General features: G+C 43.4%; 1 protein-coding gene across 2 annotated transcripts; it reads left to right on the top strand.

Moving 5' to 3' along the window:
* Window positions 1-849: 849 nt before the first annotated feature.
* Window positions 850-27,407, top strand: LOC129836501 (cysteine-rich protein 2-like). Of its 2 annotated transcripts, XM_055902779.1 has the most exons (7): window positions 850-1,008; window positions 8,008-8,102; window positions 15,307-15,364; window positions 21,900-22,025; window positions 23,446-23,520; window positions 24,042-24,136; window positions 25,351-27,407. In XM_055902779.1, the coding sequence occupies exons 1-7, from the start codon at window positions 966-968 to the stop codon at window positions 25,486-25,488; spliced, it is 630 nt and encodes a 209-aa protein (XP_055758754.1). In that variant the 5' UTR covers window positions 850-965; the 3' UTR covers window positions 25,489-27,407. The 2 variants fall into 2 exon arrangements, with proteins under 2 accessions (XP_055758754.1, XP_055758755.1); XM_055902780.1 differs by lacking the exon at window positions 8,008-8,102 and having other exon boundaries at window positions 880-1,008.
* Window positions 27,408-27,450: the final 43 nt, after the last annotated feature.

Here is a 27,450-nt window from a genome sequence, read left to right as displayed (position 1 = left end):
GACACTTTGATATAATTTCTTATATTTTTTATATCAATATGCCTAGATATTTGTTAATGAGAGGATAACGTAAAGCCACAGTCTGTAAGATGAATAGTAATTTCAACGAATAAATGATATACCCAATGAAATTCCATAGGCATATTATTCTATACCAACGTTAAGCTACCCTTATACACACGATTTGATGCTCCTATAATTTATTTACGAAGTCTATGATCGTATCAATCCCACGCAGCCTGTGTGGTGTGGGGATAGCTTTGTCCACTGAGTGGGGACAGAGAGCCACATACACAGTTCGGAGTGTAGGCTACTTGGAGGAAGATTGGCCTGACAGTAGTATCATCTTGATTTGAGTTCGTTTGCGAGAGCTGTTGATGAGGGTAGGTCCTCTTTACACTGGGCAAAGTGGACACAGTAAAATGTTTTTGTTTCACTGACACATGTAGCTTATTCTGGGTTTCTGACTCTTGATGTTAGGGTATGCCTTTACATTTTCCCTGGTGGAAACAAGTTTCTCATGTAGGCCTACACAACACTTGGACACAACAGCTCTGGTGAGTGCTGCCGCGGGCCCAGGTTCATGTCAGGGTACCACAGGTTTCCTATGTCCTGTTCTTAATAGAGTGAGTGTGTTCATTCAATAGGATGGCACGGTAGGCTACACCTCCTTTGCTCTGGGGTGAAATTTCCCCTATGAAGGCCTACAGATCTCGAATCAGCTTCCTTCCCGGAATCATGACATTAACAATCAGTAGGGAAAATTCAAAACTGGCCCAAGATCAGCATCTAGGGTCAACTTCCCCCTACTCCACACCTCCCATTCGGAGGCGGGGCCCCAAAGTCCCTTTACTTGAAATTGAACACAGTTGAAGGTACAGCATCATTCTGCCAGCCTCACAGATAGAATTTTAAGGTCTTTGGAGTGGGAGTAGATCGTCAGCTGGACAAAGCTTTTTTGAAGAATGACATCACGGTGCCCCAGATGCACAAAAGATGTGTTTTTTGGTAAGGAATAATTTTTGTAAATTTATAGCCCGTGCCAATGAAAAATAATCTGAATATTGAAGATGATCAGAGAATTTGGATTGCATATTTTTAAGAGTGATGGTAATGATTAACGAAAACGAAATGAAAATTTACTGAAATAAAACATTCAAATGGTTATTGTAGGGATAATTTGTGCAGATGTGAACATATTAGAATATAACTGAATCCAAACCCTGTATGTCTTGCAAATGCCTTTGTGAAGCGGAGATATGTTACGTGAACTGTTTGGCATTGGGGCGACCCGGAGAGTGTCGAGGGGCTGCCGAGGCATGAATGCCAAGTTGTCCCGACTGATGACTTTGGGTTGCAGAACTGTCAGAATAGGCTAAACGTGAAGACTTTGTTATCATAAGATAATGTATAATCAAAAGACAATAGAAAAATAGAATTAAAGTTACCATTTCAAATCCAGGCTAAAGGTTTTGCAGCTTCTCTGCCGCTGGGACTATTTTCATCATGTGCATACATTCTTAACCAGATGTCTCTGGAATGTTGACTGATTATTCCAAGACATTCAACGAGGATGAGTTAATACTTTACATGTTTATTTACTTTAACGTATAGGCAAGGTTACACGGGTTATATAAGATAAACCACTGGAAGGAGGCTACAGGCTGCAGCTCTTGGTTATTCCCCCACTTGTCTCTGAGCTGAAATACACTTTTGTCTATTGATTTGTTGTCTGCAAGTTGAACCCTTATTTATGCTGAAGTGTGGTAACCCGTTATAGGCAGAGGGAGAGCGGTCGAAAGGTCCAATAACATTTCAGGGAGAGGGTAGAGTACAAAGTCTGTGTTGGTTATAGCCTACCCTGTGAAACAACATAAAGGAAACCCTTTGTATAATGTACCAAACAGAGATATACACTACCATGTCAAATGTTTTAGAACACCTACTCATTCAAGGGTTTTTCTTTATTTTTACTATTTTCTACATTGTAGCACAATAGTGAAGACATCACAACTATGAAATAACACATATGGAATCATGTAGTAACCAAAAAAGTGTTATATTTGAGATTCTTCAAATAGCCACCCTTTGCCTTGATGACAGCTTTGCATACTCTTGGCATTCTCTCAACCAGCTTCATGAGGTAGTCACCTGGAATACATTTCAATTAACATGTGTCCCGTCATAAAAGTTAATTTGGGGAATTTCTTTCCTTCTTAATGTGTTTGAGCCAATCAGTTGTGTTGATATACAGAAGATAGCCCAATTTGGTAAAAGTCAAGTCCAAGTCCATATTATGGCAAGAACAGCTCAAATAAGCAAATAAAATTGACAGTCCATTATTACTTTAAGACATGAAGGTCAGTCAATACGGAAACTGAAAGTTTCTTCAAATGTGCAGTTGCAAAAACCATCAAGCGCTATGATGAAACTGTCTCTCATGTAGAAAATAGTAAAAATATAGAGTAACCCTGAGTAGGTTACTGAATGAGTAGGTGTTCGAATACAATGTACACTACCGGTCAAAAGTTAAGGGGTTACTGTGATTTTGACAGTAGTTTACATGCAGCTTGGTGGCAAGTAAAATTCTGTATTTCATATTACAGTACACCTACTGTAATATAAATACGGTATCAACGCAAGTACTGTGTAATGACAGTACAATACTGTACGACTGACTGTATTATACTGTAAAAAAAAAAGTAGATGCTACCATAATCGGAATAAATATATGAATTAATGAATTAATAAATCCATGGATGAATGAATGAAGGGAGGGGTTTGTATTTCATAGTATTTTTTGTAATTATAGGGGATTAGTACAAGCAGGTTAGCTGATAGGTAGAGGCCTTAACAAAGCCTTCCAAACTGGCAGCGACTACAGGGCAAAACACACCGAATGGACATGTTAAAATGTTCAACCATTTAAGGTTTAAAGGTGCTACACATAAGATTTAGTAAAAATGTTTGCATTGTAATTTCTGAACATTTCCATAATATACACTACCGTTCAAAAGTTTGGGGTCTCTTAGAAATGTCATTTTTTTTGTCCATTAAAATAACATAAAATTGATCAGAAATACAATGTAGACTGTAACGGTCGTCATAGTCGTTCTCCTCCTCAGATGAGGAGGAGCATGGATCGGACCAACACGCAGAGTGGTTAGTGCTCATATTGATTTAATCAAAACGAAACTGAACACTTACAAATACAAAAAACAACAAACGTGACAAAACCGAAAACAGTCCCGTGTGGCACGAACACTGACACGAGATACAAACACCCACAAAACACACGTGAAACCCCGGCTGCCTTAGTATGATTCTCAATCAGGGACAACGATTGACAGCTGCCTCTGATTGAGAATCATACCAGGCCGAACACAAAATCCCAACATAGAAAATCACACATAGACAAACCCACCCAACTCACGCCCTGACCAACTAAATAAATACAAGCAAAAGAGAACAGGTCAGGAACGTGACATAACCCCCCCCCTTAAGGTGCGAACTCCGGGCGCACCAGCATAAACTCTAGGGGAGGGTCTGGGTGGGCGTCTGTCCACGGTGGCGGCTCTGGCGCTGGTCGTGGTCCCCACCCCACCATAGTCAATCCCCTCTTCCGTAGCCTCCTCCAAATTAACCCCACTAGATTAAGGGGCAGCACCGGACTGAGGGGCAACACCGGACTGAGGGGCAACACCGGACTGAGGGGCAGCACCGGACTGAGGGGCAGCATCGGACTGAGGGGCAACACCGGAATGAGGGGCAGCTCCGGAATGAGGGCAACTCCGGACTGAGGGACGGATCCTGGCTGGCTGGCTCTGGCGGATCCTGGCTGGCTGGCTCTGGCAGTGTCCGAGCTGCCTGCCTGCCCAGCGCTGTCTGAACTGTCTGCCTGCCCAGCGCTGTCTGAACTGTCTGCCTGCCCAGCGCTGTCTGAACTGTCTGCCTGCCCAGCACTGTCTGAACTGTCTACCTGCCCAGCGCTGTCTGAGCTTCCTGCCTACCCAGCGCTGTCCGTCTGTCCCGAGCCGTCAGAGCTGGCTCTGGCGGATCCTGGCTGGCTGGCTCTGACGGATCCTGGCTGGCTGGCTCTGGCGGATCCTGGCTGGCTGGCTCTGGCTGGTCCTGGCTGGATGGCTCTGGCTGGTCCTGGCTGGACGGCTCTGGCTGGTCCTGGCTGGCGGAAGGCTCTGGCTGCTCCTGTCTGGCGGAAGGCTCTGGCTGCTCCTGTCTGGCGGAAGGCTCTGAAGGCTCAGGACAGACGGGCGGCTTTGAAGGCTCAGTACAGACGGGCGGCTCTGACGGCTCGGGACAGACGGACAGCGCTGGGCAGGCAGGCAGCTCAGACAGCGCTGGGCAGGCAGACAGTTCAGACAGTGCTGGGCAGGCAGACAGTTCAGACAGCGCTGGGCAGGCAGACAGTTCAGACAGCGCTGGGCAGGCAGACATTTCAGACAGCGCTGGGCAGGCAGACATTTCAGACAGCGCTCGGCAGGCAGGCAGCTCAGACACTGGCTGCACTGGAGAGGAGGAAGGCTCTGACAGCGCTGGACAGGTGGGAGCAACTGGAGAGAGAAGACGGAGAGACAGCCTGGTGCGGGGGGCTGCCACCGGAGGACTGGTACGTGGAGGTGGCACCGGAAAAACCGGACCGTGAAGGAGGACACGCGCTCTTGAGCACCGAGCCTGCCCAACCTTACCAGGTTGAATGGTCCCCGTAGCCCTGCCAGTGCGGCGAGGTGGAAAAACCCGCACTGGGCTATGCTGCCGAACCGGGGACACCATTTGTAAGGCTGGTGCCATGTACGCCGGCCCGAGGAGACGCACTGGAGGCCAGATGCATTCGGCCGGCTTCATGACACCCGGCTCGATGCCCAACCTAGCCCGGCCAGTGCGGCAAGGTGGAATAGCCCGCACTGGACTAAGCACGCGTACTGGGGACACCGTGCGCTTTACCGCATAACACGGTGTCTGACCAGTACGACGCCCTCTCACTCCACGGTAAGCACGGGGAGTTGGCTCAGGTATCCTACCCGGCTTTGCCACACTCCGCGTGTGCCACCCCCCAGAAATTTTTGGGTCTGACTCTCAGGCTCCTAACCGCGTCGCCGCGCTGCCTCCTCATACCAGCGCCTCTCTGCCTTCGCTGCCTCCAACTCCGCCTTGGGACGGCGATATTCCCCTGGCTGAGCCCAGGGTCCTTTACCGTCCAGCATCTCCTAGCAAGTCCACGAGTCCTGTGTCCTCGGTCTCTGCTGCTGTCTGTTCCCACTCTGCTTGATCCTTTTTTGATGGGTGTTTCTGTAACGGTCGTCATAGTCGTTCTCCTCCTCAGACGAGGAGGAGCATGGATCGGACCAACACGCAGAGTGGTTAGTGCTCATATTGATTTAATCAAAACGAAACTGAACACTTACAAATACAAAAAACAACAAACGTGACAAAACCGAAAACAGTCCCGTGTGGCACGAACACTGACACGAGATACAAACACCCACAAAACACACGTGAAACCCCGGCTGCCTTAGTATGATTCTCAATCAGGGACAACGATTGACAGCTGCCTCTGATTGAGAATCATACCAGGCCGAACACAAAATCCCAACATAGAAAATCACACATAGACAAACCCATCCAACTCACACCCTGACCAACTAAATAAATACAAGACAAAAGAAAACAAGGTCAGGAACGTGACAGTAGACATTGTTAATGTTGTAAATGACTATTGTAGCTGAAAACAGCAGATTTTTTAATGTAATATCTACATAGCCGTACAGAGGCCCATTATCAGCAACCATCACTCCTGTGTTCCAATGGCATGTTGTGTTAGCTAATCCAAGTTTATCATTTTAAAAGGCTAATTGATCATTAGAATACCCTTTTGCAATTATGCTAGCAGAGCTGAAAACTGTTGTGTTGATTAAAGAAACAATAAAACTGGCCTTCTTTAGACTAGTTGAGTATCTGGAGCATCAGCATTTGTGGGTTCGATTAAAGGATCAAAATGTCCAGAAACAAAGTACTTTCTTCTGAAACTCATCAGTATATTCTTATTCTGAGAAATGAAGGCCATGCGAGAAATTGCCAAGAAACTGAAGATCTCGTACAATGCTGTGTACTGCTCCCTTCACAGAACAGAGCAAACTGGCTCAAACCAGAATAGAAAGAGGAGTGGGAGACCCCGGTGCACAACTGAGCAAGAGGACAAGTACATTAGAGTGTCTAGTTTGAGAAACAGACGCCTCATAAGTCCTCAACTGGCAGCTTAATTAAATAGTACCCGCAAAACACCAGTCTCAACGTCAACAGTGAAGAGGCGACTCCGGGATGCTGGACTTCTAGGCAGAGTTGCAAAGAAAAAGCCATATCTCAGACTGGCCAAAAAAATGAAAGATTAAGATGGGTAAAAGAACACTGGACAGTGGAAGATTGGACAAAAATGTTATGGACAGACAAATCTAAGTTTGAGGTGTTCGGATCACAAAGAACATTCGTGAGACGCAGAACAAATGAAAGATGCTTGATGCCATCTGTCAAGCATGGTGGAGGCAATGTGATGATCTGGGGGTGCTTTGGTGGTAGTCAAGTGGGAGATTTGTACAGGTTAAAGGGATCTTGAAGAAGGAAGGCTATCACTATATTTTGCAACGCCATGCCATACCCTGTGGATGGCTCTTAATTGGAGCCAATTTCCTCCTACAACAGGACAATGACCCAAAGCACAGCTCCAAACTATGCAATAACTATTTAGGGAAGAAGCAGTCAGCTGGTATTCTGTCTATAATGGAGTGGCCAGCACAGTCACCGGATCTCAACCCTATTGAGCCGTTGTGGGATTAGCTTGAACGTATGGTACGTAAGTGTCACGACTTCAGCCGAAGTCGGGTTCCTCTCCTTGTTCGGGCACCGCTCGGCGGTCGCCGTCACCGGTCTACTAGCCATTGCCAATCCACTTTTCATTTTCCATTTGTTTTGTCTTTGTTTCTACACACCTGTTTTTCATTCCCCCTAATTATTGTTCATGTATTTAACCCTCTGTTTCCCCCATGGTGTTGTGCGGGATTGTTTTATGTCATTTTCGGTAATGTTGGTGACTGGTTATTTCGACGGGTGCTGTTTCTTGCCCGTGGGTAAAAGTTGATGTTCGTGTATTTGTGTTTGGGCAAGTGTATTGTTTTACCTTGCACCATTCATTATTCTGAGTAAAGTTACGTTGCTCCCAATTCTCTGCTCTCCTGCGCCTGACTGCATACACCAGCTACACCCACCATTCTGACAGTAAGAAGTGCCCATCAAGCCAATCCAACTTGTGGGAGGTGCTTCAGGAAGCATCGGGTGAAATCTCTTCAGATTACCTCAACAAATTGACAACTAGAATGCCAAAGGTCTGCAAGGCTGTAATTTATGTAATTATTTCTCCTGCCGGAGCGGCATCTGTTGTAAAAATGGGAAAGCTGTTTTGACTTTGTAGCTGTGTTATCTAGTGGTGGACATTGGGTCAAATGGCCATTGTAGAAATTGCTCTGTCATTTCCTGGTTTTAAAAATTCTACACCATTTGCTTAATTTCAGTTTGTGTGAGAAAACGAGCACTTAATAGTGTAGGGAATCATTGTACCATCTAAATTGCTGTGAACGGCTCAAGCTCGAGTCAATCACGGGTCTCCGCCATGTTACGGGGAAATGAGATCCGGGGTAGAGGGAGATTGATTTTGAATGCAGCTTAGTGCTGTTGCAATTCACCTAACATCCACAGAGGAAATTCTAGGCATAGCACCTTTACGACTTGCTGCCACTCCAATCTGTCCACTATACATTTTCAATTGATGGGGCACTATAACCACATCAGAGTAATATTGGTACAGCATTCTCACTCACGAGTGCAACAAATATAGCATATTACAAGGCACGCCTCAAAATGTGTCCATTACTGGAAACAACAAGGCCTACTCCATTGTTTATACTGTGTTGTCATTTTCTCTCTCTTTCTGTCCTGCAGCTGAGAAAGTGAGCTCGCTGGGGAAGAACTGGCACCGGTTCTGCCTGAAATGCAAACGCTGTAACAAAACCCTGTCGGCTGGCAACCACGCTGAGGTAAAGGGAAGCCCTGTGACCGTAATCAAATCAAATATCCTATCTACAGAGAGAGAAGGGAGGGAGATTTTGTTATTTATTTATACTTTATTTAACCAGGCAAGTCAGTTAAGAACAAATTCTTATTTACAATGATGGCCTACCCCGGCCAAACCCCCCCCTAACCCGGACGATGCTGGGCCAATTGTGCGCCGCCCTATGGGACTCCCGATCACGGCCGGTTGTGATACAGCCTTAGACCACTGCGCCACTCGGGACGAGAGAGCGAGAGAGAGAGACAGAGAGAGAGAGGGGTGTGCTATCTTACCCAATAATAAAGGGAGGGAGGGAGGTAGGGGACGAGACAGAGACAGAGAGAGATACAGCGAAGGGATGTGCTATCCTACTCAAGAGAATGGGAGAGAGGGAAGGGGTTGCATGGGGACGGAGGGAGTAGGGCAGGCCACTAACCTCCATACAATGTAAAGCTATTTGAGCATAAACTGTTTCACAACTAAGGTGTGTTGTCAGTTAAGTGAGTTGCTTTTTGGCCCATATATAAACTCAAATTAAAAGTTGTTGTGGCGCATCTACATTAGAAGTCAGATAACAGTGGCTGTGAAATTCAGTGGCCTAGAAATTCCAATCATTTCAAGAATGAAACTGTTGAGCGGCTATGTTTTTGTGGGTCCCTTTGATTGTAGCTGGTCTGTGAACCAAAGCGTGGCTTTAGAATAATCTGACACTCATCCTTTGTCCACTCCGATCCTTCACCAGGCATCGTGACCCAGATCCTTTCTACTGTGCCTGCGTCCCAAATGGTACCCTATTCCCTACACTGTCAAAAAAATCCTGTTGTTTTTACAATAACTTAGTGTATATAGGACACTACATAGGGAATACGGTGCCATTTAGAACGCAAGCAGTGTCATGCCACCTTTCATTGTCCTGCTCAAAAGACTTTGACAATTTTCTAGCTCACTGAGCTGAATCGTTCAAGTTCAGAATCTAGGGCTTGTATATCTGACTGCACCCCCATCTCACAGACATGACACACACACACACACACACACACACACACACACACACACACACACACACACACACACACACACACACACACACACACACACACACACACACACACACACACACACACACACACACACACACACACACACACACACATAGACACACACAAACACACACACACAAACACACTGTGTCCTCCCCTGAGCATGGCAGTTAGCCAACCTAGTAGTGGAATGGAATGTCAGCTCAGGGGACGTCTCTAATTCCAGTGAATGTTTAATGGAACTCTGTCAAGAGAACTTGTCTCTCGTTTCATCAGGGTGCTTCCTCCTCAAGACAAATATGACACTGAGGATGATGGATGGAAATAACGAAGGGTTGGGGAATGCAAGTATTACGACTTTAGTAAGAGTCAGGGCCAGTATTCATAAAGCGTCTTAGAGTAGGAGTGCTGATCTAGGATCAGGATCCCACTGTCCATGTAATCTTCATTCATTAAGATCTAAAATCAAAACCGAGGCTACATCAGCACTCCTACTCTGAGAATCTTTGTGAATATGTCCCAGATGTTTGAAACAAAGTAATTCCATTAGTACCTAGAAAGTGTAGGGTTATGTTATTGCTAGTGTAGTATTGACAGTGTAATCCTTTTGTATGATCTCTCAGGACCCCACATGCTGTGCCTAGTCATGCACAGCATATCCTGTTAAATGTAAGAAAGGATCTTTACTGTACAGTCATAGTAACAGCAACTGTTCAAGGATGACTCATCCCCACAGTCAGAACAATAATAAGCAAATCCCAGAAATATACATATCAAAAGACGGATAACAGAGTTGGAAAAGAATCTGAAAATGAAGGCAGCACAGGTGGGCCTGGACAATGAAGACTCCGTTTGGTGCATGGATCCCCAGTGAGGGTTTATTGTACTAGAAATAGTAAAAGACAATAAATAAAACAATCAATAAACAATGGATAAAAACAAGGAAGTGTCGAGCCAGTGGGGGACCACATATGCCCTCTGGCAGGGGGGTTTGAGTCCTGACTCGGCCTCTATCTGTAGCTGTCAAAAATTACAGAAGGGGATCAGAACTATTCTAGCCAGTGTCTGGAAAGGCTATATAACACATTAATCTAAATGTGCACTCTAAATGAAATGTTTCACTTATCACAGACTCCAGGTAACTGGGTTTAAAATAATTATAGTTAGAGGCCCAATAGTCTGGTCAGGTATGATTGGTCTCCTGACTAGTGTTCTCCAAGTCTCACAGAGTAGGATAAATGTCAAAGGGCGAAATTTGTTTTGGAAGCCTGTTTGATCCTGTTTGATACCCTAACCCAGGGGTAAGTCATCGTCCTGGCCCAAACAAGTCTTTGAGTTGATTGATACTAGGGCTACTGAGGCCACATGTGGCTGGTGGCACCTTATTTGGGGAGGACAGGCTCATAGTAATGGCTGGAATGGAATTAATGGAATGGACACATCAAACATATGGCTATCATGTGTTTGATACCATTCAATTCACTCCATTATTATGAGCCATCCTCCCCTCGGCAGCCTCCTGTGACTGAGGCTACTCATTCAGGTCATCTCAGACCAGTAAGTGACAAAATCAAGCCTTGTTTCAGTGTTTTAGTGTACATTAGTTTGGAGACTATGGGGGAGTTGGTTCAGTGGCCAGGGAACAGACAGTTGGTTCAGTGGGCCAGGGAACAGACAGTTGGTTCAGTGGGCCAGGGAACAATTCATTTAAAAAATGTATGTTCTGATGGTCTCGTATGTCTTTCTGAAAAGCAGACTTTTGCTAGAATTTTCCCCCCAGCTTTTTCATATAAAAAATACTTGCTGATAGAGTTCACAGGGAGTAGAATTCATGGCATGCTGTGGTTGTATTCTCTAGAGTCTAGTAGTCTTAACCTCCATGCTGTCATTGTCCTTTCATCTGAAGACTAGTTGGATTTTAAAATTGCAATATGTAACCTTTTGGGCGAACTGACCCAACTCACATAGAAATATGAGTTATAGATCTGTCATTCTCATTTAAGCAAGTCTAAGAAGCAAGTCTAAGAAGTGGTATATCTGTTCTATGTGCGCTATTTCTATGCTTCCTCTTCTTAAGATTAATTTTTGCGTCTTTTACTTTCGGTTTTATGCACCAGCTTCAAACTGCTGAAAATACAATATTTTTGGTAATGAAGAAAAAGAAATCACAGCGGTTTAGATGGTACAATGATACTTGCTTGTTTTGTCACATAAACTAACACTCGATTTCTGCATAGTGCACCTTTAAGGGTTACTTGTGGATGGAAGGGTTCACATGCTTGACTTTCGAGAGGTAATTGTTCTTACACAGGTCCTTCTGTATAGTATGAAATACACAACCTAACAGTATACATGGAATAATGTACAAGCACTGCTAGTTCACTGTCACCAGCCCATATACTGTCTACCTCAGGGGTGTCGGTCAGCCAAAAGGTCCCCACCGTCAAATCTTTTTCTATGCTCCCTTACTGTACAGCTTTCTTTTTGTGATTATTAGCGAGCTGGACACAGTCAAGAAACTGTATGAATGTAGGTCCATTGTCATTTATACACAGTTTCCATTTGATTTTAGTCATTTTAAAGTATAACAAATTCCCCCCTTCTCTCTCTCATGGGTCAAATACATTTTTTCATCAGGGAGGGACAGAGAGGGGAGAATGGCATTTGCATTCCTGAAAGAGTTTCTCATTCGGGAACTCTCAGTACTTCTGGCTGTTGGGATGATTGAAAATACAGACATACCAAAAGACATGGGTACCTGATGTTGGCATCTTTAAAGTTAAGTAGATGTTAAAAGACTAAGTATACATTTATAATGACCTTGTCAGAGAGGCATGTCCTTAGTTCCTAGACTGTAGCCTACAATGCTAACACATTCCTCACATTGAAAATCGCCTGCTCCATGACATCACGCCCTCAGTGACAGTGTGACAATGAACAGGCCGAAGTGTGACATCACAACAGACTGTCAGGTCTGTAACGGATACTTGTGGTATCAGAGGTTGAATCCCATTTGGGATAGAGAGCCTGAAATAGCTATGCAGGAAGTGATGATTTAACTTTGAAGTTATCAGTGCGTATATGTGACACATTCAGTGATTCACTATGAAAATCATGTGCGTATTTAGGAATACTTAGCTTTTCTTTGCTTTCTAAATTTCAGGCTACGGTCAGTTTTGGTTGTATTAATGGTGCAAGCAGGACACTAACAAACCTAGCTCGGGAAACAATGGTACAACAAGGCCTTATCATTACAACAATTATTATGAAAAAATACATGTACAAATATATATATATAATATTTTTTGTCGCACAGCAAAATGTTTTGTTGCGTATGCGACCAAATAGGTCGCAGTTTAGCCTGTTTGGGCTGCAAGCTGAATATTGAAAAAACTGGAAAATGTGTGCACATTTTCAAACGGCCTCCTAAGAAACTTTTTATTTTCCAATATGCATATATTTGCTACTGTTGGATAGATGACAGTCTATAGTTTCTAAAAAGGTTTGAATTGTTTCTCTAAGTCGAACAGAAATATTTTTACAGCCATTTTCCCAGCCGAATTGAGATTTCCAAAATGCGATGTGTCTCTTTAAGACCTTCTCTATAAAAGGCCCTTTGACTTGGGACCATAGAAACACGTCACACGCCTTCGTCAGGCTGTAATGCGGAAGTGAGAATTGAAAGGAGTCGAATATCTCGTCCATGGACTGAATAACACACCTTCTTGTGAGACCTGCGCAGTTAAAAAAAAATTCCGGGCGCGAAGCAGAATTTGGTCTCGGCTTCTGGAACAAGGTAGATAACGGTGAATATGATCTCTGACTACGATATTATTTGATACATGTCACAAAATCATCCTAAAGTATGTTTTTTCAATATACTTTAATTATATTATTGCAATTTATTCTGGACTTTAGATGTGATACGACGGAAGAATTTTTTGAAGAAACGCTGAGTAGCGCCGCAATGCTATTGTGCTTGCTAACCAAAGAGGGAAATAATTCGTTCTGGAACCCAACTAAAGACTCTACTGGACATTGGACCCCGTTACAACATTCTGATGGAATATCAACAAAGATAAGACCCAATTTGGGATGCTTTTTCATATATCTGTTGAGCTGTGCTGTGCTAACTGGGCTAACTGTGCTAGGCTAGCGCTTGACCAATGCTAGTGCTGACTTATGCTAGCTTATGTTGTTAGCTAATATAACGATATATTGTGTTTTCGCTGTAAAACACTTCAAAAATCGGAAATGTTGGCTTTATTCACACGATATCTGTCTTTCATTAGCTATCCACCATATGTTTTTCTGAAATGTTTTATGAGGTGTAATTAGTAGCCGACGTTGGTGTATGTATTTTCTCTGGCTACTCCCGTCTGGATTCAGACTCTAGCTATGTGTTAGCATTTTTGGGTAGCATCAATGTAAAACTGATTTATAGCTAAAATATGCACTTTTTATGAACAAAACATAGATTTATTGTGTAACATGTTATATGACTGTCATCTGAGGTAGTTTTTTCTGGGCTCTTTAGGTTGGTTTTAGTTTATTTCGGTTGGCTTGTGCATGCTACTTGAATCATAATTCATACTTCATAATCATATCCATACGTGTCTGTCCACTTTTGTATTTGGTGGTGAGCTAACATAAATATATGTGGTGTTTTCTCTGTAAAACATTTAAAAAATCGGACATGTTGGCTGGATTGACAAGATGTTTATCTTTCAAATGCTGTATTGGACTTGTTAATGTGTAAAAGTTAAATATTTTTAAAAAATAGATTTTGAATTTCGCGCCCTGCAGCTGTTGTCATTTTCGTCCGATTTCGGGCTTGCACCCCAAACAGGTTAAAGCCCTGTATCCACATCAATGCAATTGAACCGCAAACAATTCCACACTAAATGCCATTTCTTAATATGTACCTACACGGTGTTACCATTGTTTCTGACAATGTAATAACCTTATGTTATACTGGGATGATCTGAAGCTATTGATGCAGCAAAAGGGTATTTCATTAGAGAGTGACTTCAGTGTTTTTGGAGAATCTTCTTTGGAGCTTTGGTTTGTCTTACTTTGTTGTTCTTGTGGCGTAAGGGAGTTTGTCAAGTAATTAAATATTATTCTGCTTGAGGACACACATATCTCACACACACATATCTCGCACGCACGCACACAAACACACACACAGATCATTCCTGTGTGTTCAGAGTGAGCTGTGTCCGACAGTGTGTGTGCATTTATTCATATAGGTACTGTTTGAGCTGTGTCACACACAATAACCCAGTGTTGGTCCGAAAAAAGGTGTGTCACATTCATTGCGTGTTTCTAAGGTTGAGTCAGAAAAGGCACCCTATTCACTAAATAGTGCACTACTTTTGACCCCATGGGCCCTGGTCAAAACTAATGCAATAGGGTGCCATTTGGGACTAACTCTCTATGGTTGGTTTCAAAAGCAGTCATTTAGACTGAAGAGCTTGAAGAGCCTGGTGAGGTCACAGCATCCTAAATCTCTCCTATCCTCCTCTCAGAAGGGTGTTAGTTGTCTAAATATTGCTTTATTCCCAGTTCATGCCCCGAAATGTGAGGGAGCTAGCTAGAGCATATGGAAGCAGTTTGTTCAAATGAAAGTCTGAATTGGGGAGGTGTTTGACAGGAATTTGAGTTGGAAGGATCTCTGCTCTGCTCAGTCCAGTCCATTTTAGGACTGACAGAGAGAGCTCCTCCATAATTAACTTGAAGGGGTCAGGAGGAGAAGGCATTTGTATATATTTGAAAGACAATTGCTGCCCTATGGGCCCAGGTCAAATGCAGTGCACTATAAACAGAATAGGATGCGATTTGTGACAATTCCAGTGACCGGTCAGCGATCACATTCCTGAAATATAACCTCTGTCTGATTGGTTTAAACCCAATGCTTTACAGTGACGCTGACTGGCTGTAAAGTTCCGTTTCAGTGAATTGTGAACCGTTTCAGTAGTTTCAACTTCAGTAAACAGTTTATTTCTGTAATAAGTAGAACTGTTTCAGTAAATAGTAACAGCTGAAGTTGAACTTAAATTGTATATTTGTTTTGATTAATGAACCATATTCAGCTATTTCTTATGATAATAGATTATTTATTAATTTTAGACATTCTCTGTCTTTCAGCATGATGGACTGCCCTACTGTCACAAACCATGCTACGGAACTCTCTTTGGACCCAAAGGTAAGAGATTACTGTTAAAAAGCCTCATCACAAATATATGACGAGGAAGAATGGCTATATTTTTTTTATTTTTTTTATATTTTTATTTCACCTTTATTTAACCAGGTAGGCTAGTTGAGAACAAGTTCTCATTTGCAACTGCGACCTGGCCAAGATAAAGTATAGCAGTGTGAACAGACAACAACACAGAGTTACACATGGAGTAAACAATAAACAAGTCAATAACATGGTAGAAAAAAGAGAATCTATATACAATGTGTGCAAAAGGCATGAGGTAGGCAATAAATCGAATAATTACAATTTAGCAGATTAACACTGGAGTGATAAATCATCAGATGATCATGTGCAAGAAGAGATACTGGTGTGCAAAAGAGCAGAAAAGTAAATAAATAAACGCAGTATGGGGGGTGAGGTAGGTAAATTGGGTGGGTAGTTTACAGATGGACTATGTACAGCTGCAGCGATCGGTTAGCTGCTCGGATAGCAGATTTTTAAAGTTGTTGAGGGAGATAAAAGTCTCCAACTTCAGAGATTTTTGCAATTCGTTCCAGTCGCAGGCAGCAGAGAACTGGAAGGAAAGGCGTCCAAATGAGGTTTTGGCTTTAGGGATGATCAGTGAGATACACCTGCTGGAGCGCGTGCTACGGGTGGGTGTAGCCATCGTGACCAGTGAACTGAGATAAGGCGGCACTTTACCTAGCATAGCCTTGTAGATGACCTGGAGCCAGTGGGTCTGACGACGAACATGTAGCGAGGGCCAGCCGACTAGGGCATACAGGTCGCAGTGGTGGGTCGTATAAGGTGCTTTAGTAACAAAACGGATGGCACTGTGATAAACTGCATCCAGTTTGCTGAGTAGAGTATTGGAAGCTATTTTGTAGATGACATCGCCGAAGTCGAGGATCGGTAGGATAGTCAGTTTTACTAGGGTAAGTTTGGCGGCGTGAGTGAAGGAGGCTTTGTTGCGGAATAGAAAGCCGACTCTAGATTTGATTTTGGATTGGAGATGTTTGATATGAGTCTGGAAGGAGAGTTTGCAGTCTAGCCAGACACCTAGGTACTTATAGATGTCCACATATTCTAGGTCGGAACCGTCCAGGGTGGTGATGCTAGTCGGGCGTGCGGGTGCAGGCAGCGAACGGTTGAAAAGCATGCATTTGGTTTTACTAGCGTTTAAGAGCAGTTGGAGGCCACGGAAGGAGTGTTGTATGGCATTGAAGCTCGTTTGGAGGTTAGATAGCACAGTGTCCAGGGAAGGGCCGGAAGTATACAGAATGGTGTCGTCTGCGTAGAGGTGGATCAGGGAATCGCCCGCAGCAAGAGCAACATCATTGATGTATACAGAGAAAAGAGTCGGCCCGAGAATTGAACCCTGTGGTACCCCCATAGAGACTGCCAGAGGACCGGACAACATGCCCTCCGATTTGACACACTGAACTCTGTCTGCAAAGTACTTGGTGAACCAGGCAAGGCAGTCATTAGAAAAACCGAGGCTATTGAGTCTGCCGATAAGAATATGGTGATTGACAGAGTCGAAAGCCTTGGCCAGGTCGATGAAGACGGCTGCACAGTAATGTCTTTTATCGATGGCGGTTATGATATCGTTTAGTACCTTGAGCGTGGCTGAGGTGCACCCGTGACCGGCTCGGAAACCGGATTGCACAGCGGAGAAGGTACGGTGGGATTCGAGATGGTCAGTGATCTGTTTGTTGACTTGGCTTTCGAAGACCTTAGATAGGCAGGGCAGGATGGATATAGGTCTGTAACAGTTTGGGTCCAGGGTGTCTCCCCTTTTGAAGAGGGGGATGACCGCGGCAGCTTTCCCATCCTTGGGGATCTCAGATGATACGAAGGAGAGGTTGAACAGGCTGGTAATAGGGGGTGCGACAATGGCGGCGGACAGTTTCAGAAATAGGGGGTCCAGATTGTCAAGCCCAGCTGATTTGTATGGGTCCAGGTTTTCCAGCTCTTTCAGAACATCTGCTATCTGGATATGGGTAAAGGAGAAGCTGGGGAGGCTTGGGCGAGTAGTAGCGGGGGGGGGGGGGGGCGGGGCTGTTGGCCAAGGTTGGAGTCGCCAGGAGGAAGGCATGGCCAGCCATTGAGAAATGTTTGTTGAAGTTTTCGATTATCACGGACTTATCAGTGGTGACCGTGTTACCTAGCCTCAGTGCAGTGGGCAGCTGGGAGGAGGTGCTCTTGTTTTCCATGGACTTTACAGTATCCCAGAACTTTTTGGAGTTAGAGCTACAGGATGCAAATTTCTGCTTGAAAAAGTTGGCCTTTGCTTTCCTGACTGACTGCGTGTATTGGTTCCTGACTTCCCTGAACAGTTGCATATCGCGGGGGCTCTTCGATGCTATTGCAGTTCGCCACAGGATTTTTTTGTGCTGGTCGAGGGCAGTCAGTTCTGGAGTGAACCAAGGGCTATATCTGTTCTTGGTTCTGCATTTTTTGAACGGAGCATGCTTGTCTAATATGGTGAGGAAGTAACTTTTAAAGAATGACCAGGCATCCTCAACTGACGGGATGAGGTCAATATCCTTCCAGGGTACCCGGGCCAGGTCGATTAGAAAAGCCTGCTCGCAGAAGTGTTTTAGGGAGCGTTTGACAGTGATGAGGGGTGGTCGTTTGACCGCGGACCCATGGCGGATACAGGCAATGAGGCAGTGATCGCTGAGATCTTGATTGAAGACAGCAGAGGTGTATTTGGAGGGCAAGTTGGTCAGGATAATGTCTATTAGGGTGCCCATGTTTACGGATTTAGGGTTGTTCCTGCTGGGTTCCTTGATGATTTGTGTGAGATTGAGGGCATCAAGCTTAGATTGTAGGACTGCCGGGGTGTTAAGCATATCCCAGTTTAGGTCACCTAACAGAACAAACTCTGAAGCTAGATGGGGAGCGATCAATTCACAGATGGTGTCCAGGGCACAGCTGGGAGCTGAGGGGGGTCGGTAGCAGGCGGCAACAGTGAGAGACTTATTTCTGGAGAGATTCATTTTTAAAATTAGAAGTTCGAACTGTTTGGGCATAGACCTGGAAAGTATGACAAAACTTTGCAGGCTATCTCTGCAGTAGATTGCAACTCCTCCCCCTTTGGCAGTTCTATCTTGACGGAAAGTGTTATAGTTGGGTATGGAAATCTCAGAATTTTTGGTGGCCTTCCTAAGACAGGATTCGGACACGGCAAGGACATCAGGGTTGGCAGAGTGTGCTAAAGCGGTGAGTAAGGCAAACTTAGGGAGGAGGCTTCTGATGTTGACATGCATGAGGCCAAGGCTTTTTCGATCACAGAAGTCAACAAATGAGGGTGACTGGGGACATGCAGGGCCTGGGTTTACCTCCTCATCACCCGAGGAACAGAGGAGTAGTAGGATGAGGGTGCGGCTAAAGGCTATCAAAACTGGTCGCCTAGAGCGTTGGGGACAAGGAATAAAAGGAGCAGATTTATGGGCGTGGTAGAATAGATTCTGGGCATAATGTGCAGACCGGGGTATGGTGGGGCACGGGTACAGCGGAGGCAAGCCCAGGCACTGGGTGATGATAAGAGAGGTTGTATCTCTGGACATGCTGGTCTCAATGGGTGAGGTCACCGCATGTGTGGGGGGTGGGACAAAGGAGGTATCAGAGGTACGGAGAGTGGAACTACGGGGTCCATTGCAAACCAAAACAATGATAACTAGCCTGAACAACAGTATGCAAGGCATATTGATATTTGAGAGAGACATACAATAAGGCATAAAGTGATTGCAGGTCTTGATTGGGAGAGCTAGCTAAAACAACAGGTGAGATAACAGCAGCTAGTCAGCTAACACAGCAACAGCAGGTAAAAATGGCGACGACTAGGCAGAGAGGGTCGGACCAACTACACACAGATCCTGAGTCAAAGCACAGAGCCGACAGATAAAAACACAAATAAACAGAATGGAGCACCGTGAACCAATGGACAGTCAAGCAAGCATCAGCCACGTAGCCAAGTGATCACAGTGTCCAGGGGGCAGCCGTAGATGGAGCAGGGAGGCCTCCACCAAGCTAGCACGCGGCGTCCAAAGTTAGTAGCCCGGGGGGTGGTCTGCTCAGACGGAGGGGGTCCGCTCAGACGGAGGCCGGCCGAGGGCACAGCGGATGGGGCACTCGTCTGCAGACCAGACGTGGTCGTGTCGACAGAGAATCCAAGCCGGATGGCGATGGCGAAAGAGAGGTTGTGAACTGCAGAACTGTGCTTGCTAACTGGTGCTAGCTTCGTGGCAGTGGCGCTAGCTGCGCTAGCTGCAAGCCAGCCGCGAGGATCAGAAGTAGCGGCTCAGGGACCACGGCAGGAATCCGGTGCTGTTGCCGAGAGACAGTCCGATGCTGGTAAACTGGTGAGTAACATCCAGGCCAACAACAGGGCTGGTGTCCGTGCAGAAGGCAAAAGCTGCTAGCAGCGGCAAAAAATGGCTAAATTAGCTTGTAGCTGATTAGCTGGTTAGCTACTGGGGGTTCTTGAAAGCGTTCCAAAGCCAAAAAACAATAGCGATTCCGTATCACATTGGGCGAGGTAGGCTACCGGAAGGCACAATCGAATCAAAAATCGAAAAGAGACAGAAAAAAAATGTTAAAATATATACAAGAAATACGAAAAAACACAAACGTACACGAGAGGACCAAAGAAACACGTCTACACTGCTACGCCATCTTGGAGAAAAAAAAATGTGCGTGTGTGTGTGTGTGCATATGTATAGCATACATATAGGATAGGATAAACGTTGTTGTCCCGAGGGGGAAATTGTCTTGGATATACAGTGCTGCTGAATTAAAAATAAATAACCCTATACCCGTTACACACACACACACACGCACGCACGCACACACGCACACACACACACACGCACACACGCACTTAAACACCACCACACTTAATACAGTATCACAAATGCACTCCTTTCCCTACTCACACAAACAGCAATAAAAGTAGTTGAATGATTAAGAAAACAATGTTAAAAACATTAGACCATTTTATCACACAGACACGATATGGTTTTTCAAGGCATTTCCAATGCATTTTTACATTTTTTTTACATTTTAGTCATTTAGCAGACGCTCTTATCCAGAGCGACTTACAGTAGAGTCAAAGTGCATGACCTCCTCAGTGTGCTGTGTGGGGCCCAGACGGATATTTATATATCTATAATGACCTCCTGCCCTGGTGTAATGCAGCCTGGCCAGAGCCTATTCAATTGTTACTCCTAACCAGGTGGGCCTCATTTCTTAAAGTTCCTTCAATTTTAATTTGATTATATCTATTACAAAAATTTGGACCACACCAAAATCCTAGAATTTGTATGTGCCATTAAAAAAGTTGATTCATTATCATGGTGTACACATCACACCACACCACATTACATCACGTAGGCCTACGCAATGGAAGAAATACATACAACTTTGGATTTATGAAGGCGTGAATGAACTCTGATGTAATCTGAGGTACTTCGCTTTTATAAAAGTCAAAAGAACCACAAAAGGAGATTTTTATAAGCTCATAACATTTTTGTCTGACTACAGCGGGGGTGTACTCAGAAATATAGGTATTATTTTGGGTAAATATGAGATCCCAATTGGCACCCTATTCCCTATATAGTGCACTACTTTTGCCCAAAGCCCTATGGGCCCTGGTTAAATGTGGTGCACTATAAATGGAATAGGGTGCCATTTGGACAGGACACAGACAGGATTTCACTACTAAGATTTTAGTTGGATTACTCCCCAATGTAATGCTTTAATCGTGTAGTAGTGTATGAACACAAGGGCTTATTGAAGAACTGAAAGAAATATAGATATCTACACACTGTTGAACGCTACCACAGTTTATTGAGTGTGTTTGATACCTCTGTAGTCAGAAAAACGGACTACAGAGGCAACCGGCAACCTAATATGACCATGCCTGCATATCACATGATTGTTGTTGTGGGGGTGCTATAACACCTGGAAGAGAAAGTCTAATCTCATTTCCTAGATGGGACCTGGGTTCCAGCAGTTAGGGGCCAATCGGGGAGGTTCATTAGACTGGGGAAGTTAAATGTAAAGAGGGTTACACATCTGACAAACTTCCGCTCATATCAAAGAAAATGATTTTGAATAGCTTCATAGATTATCCATAAAGAGTGAGATCATCCTACATTACAGTTGAGTTGACCCAGTCCATACATACATACAGAAACAAGGAATTTGTCTGGAATGTGTGTGTCTCTGGTGGTTTGGGTTGGATGGGGGCGGGGTTTGGTTCTGGATGTTTGGATAAAGGAACCTCAAACCCAACTGAAAAACAGCAGGCATTTCCCCTTGGCCTCGTCCTCCTCTGTTTTCAGTCTATCATCCAAGATGGGAGTTATGCAGTAGGACCTCTACTGGGGCTTAAAGTGTTTCCTTTTTTAAATAAATCACACTGACAACCAAATTCCTCTCCTCTCCTCTCCTCTCCTCTCCTCTCCTCTCCTCTCCTCTCCTCTCCTCTCCTCTCCTCTCCTCTCCTCTCCTCTCCTCTCCTCTCCTCCAGGTGTGAACATCGGAGGGGCAGGCTCCTACATCTACGACACTCCTCAACCCACCTTCGACTGCCCCCCCGAGGGATCCCCCACCACACCATGGACCACCATGCAGGTCACCTGGAACCAGCCCAAAGGCAAGGGACAGTAGATCCCAGATCTGTTTGTCATGCTAAACAATGTCCACTGGAGCTGAGCAAGACAGCACAAACCAATATGGGACCAGGCTAAAGCGACGGAGGGGGAGTAGTAGTATTATTAATTAAGGGAGCTTGGAGTAGCATATTGTCTTGATGAAAAACAAATACCCTCCTTAGCTCTCGCAACCTCACGCACACACACACTGTTGGTTAATAAGGGCTTGTAAGTAAGCATTTCACGGTAAGGTCTACACATGTTGTATTTGGCACATGTAACAAATAAAGTTTGATTTGATTTGAACCAGTCCTTTTTATCAGGGCTGCTCAAATAAACTGGCCTTGCCAAGTGCTCCAAGTACGACCATTAAGGGTTAAATATAGCAACATAAAGGGAGTAGAGAGAGGGTTACTCACCACCAAATGGTTGTAACGACTGTCTTGTTTCACACACAAACATACACACGTGCACACACACACACACGTGCACACACACACACACGTGCACACACACACACACACACACACACACACACACACACACACACACACACACACACACACACACACACACACACACACACACACACACACACACACACACACACACACACACACACACACTTGTAATGACCCTCTATCTGTTTGTCACTGGGGAGGAATGAGGAATTTTCATTGGCCAGCTTTGATTGGCTCACTTCCTGAAATATTTTGCCTTGAGGCTTTTCCGACAGACGAGCAAATTGTGTTCGTGACACTTCACATGTGACAAGGGACGTACTGTTCCAAGTAAAATTGACACATTACTTTGAGTTATATAAAAGGCTGGCTTGTATCTAAGATACATTTCTAAGATATAGACCCTCTAAATCAGGACCAATGGTTTTGAAGTGATTTGCAGCACAAGAGATGTCTATCTCTGACTATGTCTTTAAAGAACCATCTCTGATTACAAGATTCAAGATTGACCAACAGATCTTTTTAAAAGATCTTCTCCACAACTTGTGCTTAGCATTTCCTTTGAAGATTCAAATTATTTTGACGGAATGGGTGGGAGAGTTGCTGATTGCTCGTTGTTACAATTATAATGATTTAAAATCTGTTGAAGCTTTGCCTTTTGATAAAAAACCTTTTTGCTACAGTATGTATAACAATGCGTTAGTATTCAATCTGCAAACTGCGTGGTTAACTTAGAATAGATAAATTGTGTACATTGAAATATTACATTTATTTTACAGTAGCAGCTGGACTTTGTCTCTGGTATGCTGAGTTTGTGTCTGTTCTTATATTTGCTGTCTGGTTGGAGGAATACAATCTGCACGTTTCTGTGGGGTTAATTTATGAGTTTAAGTGAGGTTAATTTATGAATTTATGTGGGGTGAACTTATGAATAACCTCCAGTCACTGTTGTTTTTCCCAGTTCTTCCCCCTCCAACCAGGACATTTGCTGGAGAGACCTCACTCTGTCCTGGCTGTGAGAAAGTGGTCTATTTCGGTATGTTTTGGTCAGACTGTTATTTTCAACATTTGCTTTCTTATGTTTATTTTCTATGTTATCAACTACAATGGACTTGCACTGATAGTTTAGCAGATGTTTATATTTTCAAAGCAACATACAGTACAGTGAGTGCATATGTTTTTGGTGGGAATTGAACCCACGACCTTGTTTAACCTTTATTTAACTAGGCAAGTCAGTTAAGAACAAATTCTTATTTACAATGACGGCCTACACTGGCCAATCCCGGATGACGCTGGGCCAATTGTGCACCGCCCTATGGGACTCTCAATGATGGTCGGTTGTGATACAGCCTGGATTTGAACCAGGGTGTCTGTAGTGACACCTAAAGCACTGAGATGCAGTGCCTTAGACCGCTGCGCCACTCGGGAGACCTTAGCATTGCAATCACCACATTTTTACCAACTGAGCCACACAGAACCATGTGCACTGTTTATTAATGATCCTGACATGCCAGCTGAATGAGGTGGTAGTAGTTACGTGTTTGTCTGTGTGTGTAGCAGAGAAGGTGATGTCCCTGGGGAGGAACTGGCACAGACCGTGCCTGCGCTGTGAGCGGTGTAAGAAGACACTGACCTCTGGTGGACATGCTGAGGTATTATATCCACATTATTACTGTAGTGGTTCCCAAACTGTGGGGTTCACCTGAGGGGTCAGCAAAATGTGTACAATTGCAAGAAATTAGCTTTAAAAGGTAGGTTGACGTTTCTTGTCATGAATCTTGGCCTGGTGGCAGAACTGACTGATTTCTGCTAGATGGTCTATCTGTAAAGTCAAAATTGGCTATATCCCAAAAATTCATGATTTGTTTTTTCTTTTTGGTCTTAATTTAAGGTTGGGGTTAGGCATTAGGGTTAGCAGTGTGGTTAAGTTTAGGAATACTAGATTAAAGGAATACTAGATTTTGGAATACTAGATTTTGACAAGGAGACCCTTTATCTACTTCCCCAGAGTCAGAGGAACTTGTGGATACCATTTTACTGTCTCTATGTCCAGTATGAAGGAAGTAAGAGGTAATTTTGTGTGCCAATGCTAACTAGCGTTAGCGCAATGACTTGAAGTCTGTGGGTATCTACTAGCATGCTAGCCTTGAAATGACTGGAAGTCTATGGGTATCTGCTATCATGCTAGTAGATACCCATAGACTTCCAGTCATTGCGCTAATTCTAGTTAGCAATTGCCCTAGCGCTAGTTAGCAACTTCCTTTAAATTGCACGCTGAGACAAAAAAATGGTATCCACAAGTTCATCTGACTCCCGGAAGGTAGATAAAGGGCCTCCATGCCAAAATCCCGTAGTATCCCTTTAAAGTAAGGATTATGATTAAAATCAGATTTTGTGACTTCGTGGCTGTCCCAGCCAGTGACCACTGCAGAGCTGTGAGAAGGGGGGCTTGGTGAAAAGGTTTGGAAACCACTGCTGTAGATGACAGAAGCCAGGGGTGCTTTTAAGACTTGCATCAGTATTTTTGTAATCAAATGTGCAAGTAAGGTGATTTTATTAATTTTATTATTAAAGTCTCTTGCATCTTTAGGATGCAAACATCGATTTATAACACAATCTGAAGATGCATTGATGTTGGTAAATTAAATCAGACTGAATCAAACCAATAGAAGTGTATTCATCCCCTCAGGGAGGGGCAATTAAGAAGAGCTAAATGCCCCTTCATGTATGTCTTATTCTGACATCTGTAGTCTAGGGTCATGAGACAGCCTCATGGTAAAGAATGGATGTTGAATAATAATATCTCAAATATCTCAATCAGATTCAAAACTATAATATGACATTGCTGATGTTTCCCTTGCTGCAGCATGAAGGGATACCTTACTGCCACGTCCCTTGTTACGGCATCCTGTATGGACCAAAAGGAGTGAACATCGGCAACGTGGGCTGTTACATCTACGAGAAAGAAGGCATGGCGCAAACTGAAATACCCAGCCAGTCCTAGCCACACACTGAAAGTGAGATGAATGTAAATAGCCAATAGAAAACTCTGGTTAAATGTCCTCGGTTTGGGGTTTCAGTGACTGAATTGATTGAAATTACTGAATTGAGTGACTGAAGTTGTTGCGATGGAACCGACCACGCGATCACAGGTCAACATGAGGTCATGTTTCTTTATTTGTTTTCATGATCACATAAATTATATCACATGGAAGGGACATTTACAAAAACACTCTGCATTTTATTCTAATGTATTAACGTAATAATGTTTAGGAATATTTAAATCACGTTTGCAACCTAAAGTTATAAAGCATTATACCGGAACACTTTAAGTGTTTTTACACACACACATATATATATATATTTAATATATGCATATACAGTACCAGTCAGAAGTTTGGACACACCTACTCATTCAAATTTTTTTAAAACTTTTTTAACATTTTCTACATTGTAGAATAATAGTGAAGACATCAAAACTATGAAATAACACATATGGAATCATGTAGTAACCAAAAAAGTGTTAAACAAATCAAAATGTATTTCATGTTTTCGATTGAGCAGTTGTTGTCTGCTTTTCCTTCACTCTGCGGTCCAACTCATCCCAAACCATCTCAATTGGGTTGAGCTCGGGTGATTGTGGAGGCCTGGTTACCTGATGCAGAATCTGATTTGGCCTCATCAAACCAAAGGACAGATTTCCACCGGTCTAATGTCCATTGCTCGTGTTTCTTGGCCCAAGCAAGTCTCTTATTATTATTGGTGTCATTTAGTAGTGGTTTCTTTGCAGCAATATGACCATGAAGGCCTGATTCTTACAGTCTGTTGAGATGTGTCTGTTACTTGAACTCTGCGAAGCATTTATTTGGGCTGAAATTTCTGAGGCTGTTAACGTTAATGAACTTATCCTCTGCAACAGAGGTAACTCTGGGTCTTCCTTTCCTGTGGCGGTCCTCACGAGAGCTAGTTTCATCATAGCACTTGATGGTTTTTGTGACTGCACTTGAAGAAACTTTCAAAGTTCTTGAAATGTTCCGTATTAACTGACCTTCATGTCTTAAAGTAATGATGGACTGTTGTTTCTCTTTGCTTATTTGAGCTGTTCTTGCCATAATATGGACTTGGTCTTTTGCCAAATAAGCCTATCTTTTGTATACCAACCCTACCTTGTCACAACATAACTGATTGGCTCAAACACATTAAGAAGGAAAGAAATTCCTCAAATTAACTTTTAATAAGGCACACCTGTTAATTGAAATGCATTTCAGGTGACTACCTCATGAAGCTGGTTGAGAGAATGCCTAGAGTGTGCAAAGCTGTCATCAAGGCAAAGGGTGGCTACTTTGAAGAATCTCAAATCTCAAATATATTTTGATTTGTTTAACACTTTTGTGGTTAATACATGATTCCATATGTATTATTTCATAGTTTTGATGTCTTCACTATTATTCTACAATGTATAAAATAGTAAAAATAAAGAAAAACAGTTGAATGAGTAGGTGTGTCCAAACTTTTGACTGGTACTGTATAAAATGTGTATTCAACAATAGGCTCATATTAAATATTAAAGATTGATGGCATGCATTTGCCAATGGTTATGGTGAAGAATAATGCATACAGAGTTATGATACATTATCAAAGATAATATCTTGTTCCTCATTGATATGAAACAGAAAAGGAGTCTTTTCTAAATAAGATAATGTCATATTGGTTAAGTGTAAATTATAATTAAGTGTAAATTATAATTTGTATGTGATGAATAACACTTGAATTATGCTTCACACTTCAGGCTTTCTCTTCCTCTTTTGTTCTCTTGTATTTCGTTTATCTTTTTTTATAAGATCAGTGCAAGGTTTGAAGGTTGTTTTTGATGTGTAACAAACACACTGAGTGTACTAAACATTAAAGAACACCTTCCTAATATTGAGTTACACCCATTTTGCCCTCAGAACAGCCTGAATTCGTT

Source organism: Salvelinus fontinalis, chromosome 37 (genome assembly GCF_029448725.1).
Source record: "Salvelinus fontinalis isolate EN_2023a chromosome 37, ASM2944872v1, whole genome shotgun sequence".
Taxonomy (NCBI): domain Eukaryota; kingdom Metazoa; phylum Chordata; class Actinopteri; order Salmoniformes; family Salmonidae; genus Salvelinus; species Salvelinus fontinalis.
This window is presented reverse-complemented; position numbering and strand designations above follow the sequence as displayed.

What these genes read in the sequence shown, in the direction of transcription:
- LOC129836501 (XM_055902779.1), top strand. Translation starts at nt 966, where the DNA reads ATGACATCACGGTGCCCCAGATGCACAAAAGATGTGTTTTTTG. An exon ending in AACTCTCTTTGGACCCAAAG is followed by an intron (nt 15,365 to 21,899) that starts GTAAGAGATTAC and finishes CCTCTCCTCCAG; the next exon opens with GTGTGAACATCGGAGGGGCA. An exon ending in TGAGAAAGTGGTCTATTTCG is followed by an intron (nt 23,521 to 24,041) that starts GTATGTTTTGGT and finishes CTGTGTGTGTAG; the next exon opens with CAGAGAAGGTGATGTCCCTG.